At 43.6% G+C, this 7,134-nt stretch overlaps 1 protein-coding gene across 1 annotated transcript in view; it reads left to right on the top strand.

The window, feature by feature from the left end:
• Window positions 1-6,593: 6,593 nt before the first annotated feature.
• The window catches only part of DCUN1D4 (DCN1, defective in cullin neddylation 1, domain containing 4), an 81,558-nt gene continuing 81,017 nt past the window's right edge, over window positions 6,594-7,134 (top strand). Inside the window, 1 exon segment of the mRNA XM_012639901.1 lies at window positions 6,594-6,957. Coding sequence (XP_012495355.1) covers window positions 6,594-6,957 — 364 coding nt within the window.

Below are 7,134 nucleotides of genomic sequence, written 5' to 3' on the forward strand. Positions count from 1 at the left end.
GGCAGGTGTGATTTCCATAAAATAAAAGGCCCTGGATAAAAAGGGTAAAAAGGAAAAGAGTCGGTTTAAGCATCCCAGGACTGTGCTGGGGAAAAAGATGAGCAAAAAGGCGTATTGAATGCTACCCTAATAGTTGGGTGTCAAGAAATATTGGAAGTTTGAAACAATTTTTAAAATAAACGAAATTTTCTCTATATTTAGGAGAGGCAAAGAATTCATTGCTAAGTGAAATTAAAATTGAAATATGGTTGTCAAATGGAAAATTCTTAGCTCTTTTGAGAGATCTCTAAGATGGCTGCTTTATAACAAGAAAGAAAACAGGATTTTCTAGAAAATCTATAAGTATGGACTCATTTTTACTTGAAATTGTCCCTAAGCGGAAAAATTAGCCAACCATACCTTACAGGATTGCATTAGGTTCACAGGGAAACATGCGAAGAGAACATGGAATTGGGGCGCATGCATTCAGCCCTGTGTCTCTCTCTTACTTCTATAAATGCTTTTACGTATTTTATCTTGTTTAGCCCTGATTCACCCCTCGAAGATATTATCCTTATTTTTATAGATGAAGGATCTGACACCAAGACAAGTTTAATGCCTTGTTCAAGGGTTGTTAAATGGTATGGCCTGGGTCTTAATCCAAGCTGGCCCAAGGGTAATACTTGAAGACATTTGCCTTCGCCTCTGGTACAGCAGATTAAGAATGTTTTATAGGAGTAACTATGGCTCTCAGGGAAGGGTAAGATTACTTCAAAGTACAAGGAAGAAAAATTTTTCATTACGGGAACACAATATGTGTCTCTATCCACTACAGTCTGTTTACTTTTTTAGGACGCCATCTTTCTATATTCACAGGAATTTCCTACATCTATTTAAACTCCTAGTAGCAATCGGTCTTCACTAAACTAGTTTTCAAAGAGTTTGAATGACATGGCATTGATACTGGGCACTCATTTTTACTGTGTAAAGTCTCACATTTCTGCTTCAAGCTGGGCTAACTTCACGGTGGTGGCATGTCCCGGTGAAAGATGCTTTTGCATCCTAACTCAGTGTTCACTGTAAGCTCTGAAAGCCAGGGAGGAAGGAAGGCTGGTAATAAAACACAGTGACTGTAGAGTCAGGTACTATCTTAGGGGCGAAGAAAGATTTGGGATGACAAGCTGGATGTGATGGGGAAGGGTTTATTTAGGAACGCGACGGAACTGTAGAGTGTCGCACCAGCCACCACTCCGACCGCATTGTTTATTGGGCATTACTCTGTGCCAGGTACTTTTAAGTGCTCTACTTATATTCATTCGTTTAATTCTCACAACATCCCTGTGAGGTGGAGCCTGTTGTTTTCACTGTTTTGCAGATAAAGAAACCCAGGCACAGAGATGTAAAGTAATTTCTTGTTCAGTGGTGGAGCCAGTGGGATTTTAACCCATGTTATCTGGGTTAAAATCCAGAAAGACTATGTTCTGCTTCTGAAAAAAATGGCAAACATGCTCCCAAGGCTAACAGGCCCAGAGGAGAGTTGGTTCCAGAAGGTTCTTGTCAATTTGATCTGTTAAGTTTTTTTTATTTTGGGGGATACATTATAGCCCCAGTGGAGGCTGATGAAAAAAATGGAAGTCCCTTGAATATCCATAATAAGCCCAAATTACAGAAGCATATCAATTCTACAAACTAACCTGTTGCCGATTATAAAGAGGCCGCCTGCCTGTGTTTAAAATTCAGTTTTCTGACCTCGAGGGTCAGATGGGGGAAAGGAAGCTGATGAAAGAAAAAGCATAGTAAAGGAAGATAGATGGCAAACAATGTCATCTTCTCAGCTTGTCAGTCACTACCAGTGTGAGGAGAGGATGTCTTCCTTGGCACAATAAGGAAAATGTCTACCTCTGGGATCTTTCCATTAACCTGATAATTGGGACTTGACTATATGGAGGTTTTGAAAAATGAAAGGAATATGTTTATTGTCCTAGTAGCAGCTGGCAAGTGGCTATTTGCAAAACTGTTCTATGTATATATGCGAAAAACAACATATGTTACAGTGACATTCTTTGTCAATAAAAGCTTAAGAGATGAAACTGTTTCCCAATAACACAGGCCTCATTGGTTAAAAGGTTAATTCCAGCAAGACTGAATAACTTTCCCATTGTCAGTGATATATCAAAGCAGAGGATTTATAATATTCAGCAGAACCTCAGTAGGTACTCTGGATAACTAATCTCATTAAGAATATACTATAAAGTAGGGAGTTGCTGTTAAAATAAGGTCAAAAGGGTAAAATACATAAGAATTTAGTAACCTGGAAGTAAGCTTTCTCACTCATACTTTTCATAATATCTGTCTACAAAGGCAGCCCATGTAGCTAGATGCTCATCCCTGGAAACAGGCCTGGTTTCACTATCTTTTAAAAGCACATACACATCTACATTATCGTATCCTTATTAATAATCTCTGAGTAGGCCGGGCGCGGCGGCTCACGCCTGTAATCCTAGCACTCTGGGAGGCCGAGGCGAGAGGATTGCTCGAGGTCAGGAGTTTGAGACCAGCCTGAGCAAGAGTGAGATCCTGCTTCTATTAAAAATAGAAATAAATTATCTGGACAACTAAAAATATATAGAAAAAAATTAGCTGGGCATGGTGGTGCATGCCTGTAGTCCCAGCTACTCAGGAGGCTGAGGCAGGAAGATCACTTGAGCCCAGGAGTTTGAGGTTGCTGTGAGCTAGGCTGATGCCACGGCACTCACTCTAGCCTGGGCAACAGAGCAAGACTCTGTCTCAAAAAAAAAAAATCTCTGAGATATATAGGGGCATTTTTTTTTTAAATTCTTTTGAAGAATGGCATACATAAGTGCATATATTATAAGTATACAGTGGACAAATTTTCACAAACTCAACACACCCAACGAACCAGCATCCAGATCAAGAAATAGAATATTCCTAAGACTTCTAATTCCCCACCCCCTATAGGGGCATATGTTAACCTGATTAAAAAGAGAAGGAACTGAAGCCCAGCACAGGAATATTATCCACAGGGAGTTTCACTACTTAGGGGCACTTTTACTTATTTAGCCTCAGTTATCTTATCTGTAAATTGGGGATAATATTAGTGCCCCATTGGGCTGTTGTGAGGTTAGGTAGAATAGTTTACAAGTACAGCACTATTAGAGTAGAACCTGTCACATAGGATGCATAAAGAAAAACATTGTCAGCATTTGGGACAGCAAATTTTCAGTTGGCTGGGTTTGGAGAAATAAACCATCCTGCCCTCTATGGATACATTTACTATTTTTTTGGTTTGTTTTTATTTCCATATCCTGGAAACCCACTTAGCCTGACTTTTTATAACTAGAGGAGTTCCATAAACTCTCTCACTGTAATCTCAGGCCAAATTAATTCCTCCCTGCCGTGTGTTCTTTCTTATTCTCTTGACATCTTACCTGGGGCACATTTATCTGTCTGAGCAGGCCAAACTTTATTCCAACCCCAACGCATGCAGGACAAACATGCTATAATGGGATTTGTGGAACTGGAGAGAAAGTTTAAAATTTTATTGAGGGAAAATAAATTTCTCAATAAATTCCTCTGCTGCTCTTTCTCTCACTAGACTTTTCTGTATCAAATTCTAACCTAGGCTTAGGGCATTTCAAAATATATCTGGTTAAAATCAATATTGTACAACTAATAAAACAGAAAAATTCCAATTAAATTAGGTATTATTAACATGAGGTAACTTGCTTTACTATTACCTTAAAGCAGTGACCAGGTGAAATGAAATGGCATAAAGACTGCATCCTCAACTATCTCTACCCATCACAGTCCCAAGACACTCAATTATTAATTTTTTTCTCCAGAGATTTGAATATAAATGCACAGAAGTATAACATTATTATCTCAGCAAACATCCCCACAGGAATCATGTTATTTTGGAATGCTACCAATGAGAAAATAATTGAAATACTGTATTATATAATGAAAAAAATCCTTACTGAATTTCACAAAAAAGAAGGCAATCTTCCAACTACGAAGTATAGAATTTGCATTATATTGGTACAACAACTTTCAAAAGGGAAGGGAGAGTAGTTTACCCATCTTTGGAATTTGAAGCTTTAATATTGCACAGTGTGGTGCGGGGGAAAAGACTGGAGTAGGAGTTGGGAAACTTGAGTTTAACTACTGCTTTGCTACTAGCTACCCGAATGACTTGGATTAGACAGACATTTAACTCCTTTGGACCTCAAGTCTCATATTCTTGAAATGAGGAAGTTGGATCTGATAATTGCTAAGGTTCCTTCTAGAGCTAAAATTTCATGTAAAGTCAACATTCAGTTCACTTTAAATAACGGTTTCCCAGTTCCTACTACTGTATTTGAAAGCACTGTACTAGGTGCTAGAGAAATAAAAAGATAAATATAACGATCTTCCTCCTGACCTCAAAGGTTTATACTCATGTAGATTATTAAAATGACCAGGGAAGAACCGCAAAAAAATAAGGAAGCAATTTAACAAAAAAGGTTTAATAATCAAAAAACATTTGGGGCAGTGAGGCTTACAGACTAAGAATGAGCTTTGCCTCTCAATCCTCATGCTGTAGCTAACTCACTACAAAGATCTGGGTAAATTACTCTCACAGTCTGTGTTTTACTTGAAAAATAATCATACTGACCCAGCTGAAAGCAATGTTGAGGAATGACAGAGGGTGTACATTCTATAAATTTTTATGGATACCATGTATGTGCCAGGGGAGTGCTGGGAGCTAGGGGCAAAGCAGCTGGCAGGTCCTTCATATAGCTTGGTTATCAGATACATTATTATAAAGTTCGCTGCAAATAAATTAATATGGCAAATGGCTACCTAAAACATATTAATTGTGGGCTTATTTTAATCTAGAGGTGTCAAGAAGCAAGCCCTTTTCTGTGCAAAATAACAAGTGTCTCAGCCCTTGAAGTACCCTGATAAACAATAAACAACAACAAAATACCCCATACAAATATTATACACAAAAGATCAGAAATTTGTATAAAATGATATATAATTTATTTCCCAGATGAAGATTAAGCTAAAAACATAAATGGGATAAAGAAAGCAGGAGCAGGTTGCCTACTCAGGGTAAGGGCGGACAGTCTCATAACTAGATCTACCCAACAAGGAATAATCTATCTCAGAGTCCAGAGGTACCTGCCCATCATCACGGGCCGGCTGAGGTGTACACCACGTTACAGGTGACCAATAGGAATGTTCTATGAGATTCTTGCCTTGCGAAGGAACCTAAAGTAAATAATAAACAATTTCAGGTAAAATTCTGAAATTCTATAATTAGATAAAGTGATTCAGAAATGTTTGAATGATAAAAATATGATATAAATAAAATGATAAGGATGTAATTTATTAAAGAGAAATTGGAGATTAAGAGAGAGCATACTCCAACGGGATTGTTGTAGGACATAGGAATTGGTTTGTCTGAGCCACTTCTTTCAAACATTTTGTTTCTTGTGTAACATTTATGTTCTGATCTGAAACTTCAATTTCCAGATGCCTGAAATTCAAAAGCGTTGGCTGTAGCAATCTAAAACCAAAGCGACTGGTCGTTTTGTTACCTGTGGTTTGTGGTGTCTTCCCTACTCTGAGGCCGCCCGCTGGGGCAGGGCCTTGGGACACAGGGAAGTAGTGATAACGTGTAGTGTTGTTGGGGTTGGTGGTGGTGGTGGTGGGTCCTCCGTTACTATCTCGAAATGTTATTCCGTTACCATAACGTGGTGAGTGTGTGATGAGTTGCTTTCAAGCACTGAAAAAACAGGGCAGAACTCAGGAAAACGGTGCGAATTCTTGACTGAGAGGCAGAAGAATTCACCTAAATTAACTCCTCCCTCTGCCCAATAACAGCCAGTTTCGTTTTCTGGACGGCCTCCCCGCGTCAGTGACTGAGGTTTTCTCAGATGATGCTGTCTTTCGTGGGCTGGTGACCTGTCCCCTGGACTTGTCGCCGTGCCAGGCTGACTCCGCAGCTCAGAGCGGGCCCCGCATTTCCGTGTGCTGTCTGGGGCACACAGATGTGTGACAGACAATGCCTGTGGCACTCAGAGCCTCTTCAGCAGCCCATGTGTGACGAAGGGGGCGAAGGGCGCCGACTCTGGTAAAGAAGTGCATTTCTAAAGTGGGGAGGTGGTGGATGTTGCAGGAGAAATGGGAATTTGCTCCCCGCCAGAGGGTTTGCTAGGAATGGAGACGCGGCAGTTCTGCATCCAGTTTCCTGCGGGAGGAAACAGCTGGCAAGAGAAGTCCGCGGCCAAGTTCGGCGCGGGCCGGGCTCCCGCAGAGCCGCTCGGAGGCGTGGGGCGAGCGGTAGGGGACCCGGAGGCGTCGCGCCAGGCGCTGGGGACCGGCTGACTTCCCTACTCCGAGCACTGCGATACACGCCGCCCCAACTGCGCGTCCCCTCCTCGGTTCTTTCGGGAACACTTCGCGTGCTTTGTTTCAGACGCCGACCCATCTTTCTCGGTTGGTCTCCAGCTCCACCAATCCCGCCCGCCACGGGGCGGGGTTTCAGGGTCAAGGTGGACCAATTCCCCAGCTTCGCCCCTACACGCGCTCTCGGACCCCCGGGGATGACTGACAGCAGCCAGGTCCAACCGGCTATTCCAGAGCGTGGCCTCCGCCAGGGGCGTTACAGACACGAGGCCCTAGAACCAATCGCATTGGACCCCAGGGGGTGGGGCCTCCTTGCCAGCTCTAGAAAGGTGCTCGCGGCACTCCTTTTGTCAAATGAGACACGCGGGAGGGCGGGTTCTCAGCCGCGGCTCAGCCAATGGGGAAGGCAGGCTTGGAGGGCTGGGCGTGTCAGGCGGCGGGTCCTCAGCTCCGAGCCGAGGTGCGGTGAACCGGTGGGGGGACCGCGAGGCGAGCGCGGGAGCCTGGGCGGCGAGCGGGCTGTGAGCTGCCCGAAAATGCACTCGGATGCCACCGCTGTCAGTGAGTAACGGACAGCGAGCGGGCCGGGGCTGGGCGGCTGCCAACACTCGCCGCTCGGCTCCCGCAGTCCCCGCCCCACGCCTTCTGTCCCGAAACGCGCCGGGAGCCCCTGCCCGGGAGCCACCCCTTCCCCTCCCGGGGCCGGGGCGGGCGGTGACGCCGCGGGCGGCGCGGGGC

The sequence above is a fragment of the Propithecus coquereli genome, unplaced genomic scaffold (assembly GCF_000956105.1).
Source record: "Propithecus coquereli isolate 6110/MARCELLA unplaced genomic scaffold, Pcoq_1.0 Scaffold143, whole genome shotgun sequence".
NCBI classification, from domain to species: Eukaryota; Metazoa; Chordata; class Mammalia; order Primates; family Indriidae; genus Propithecus; species Propithecus coquereli.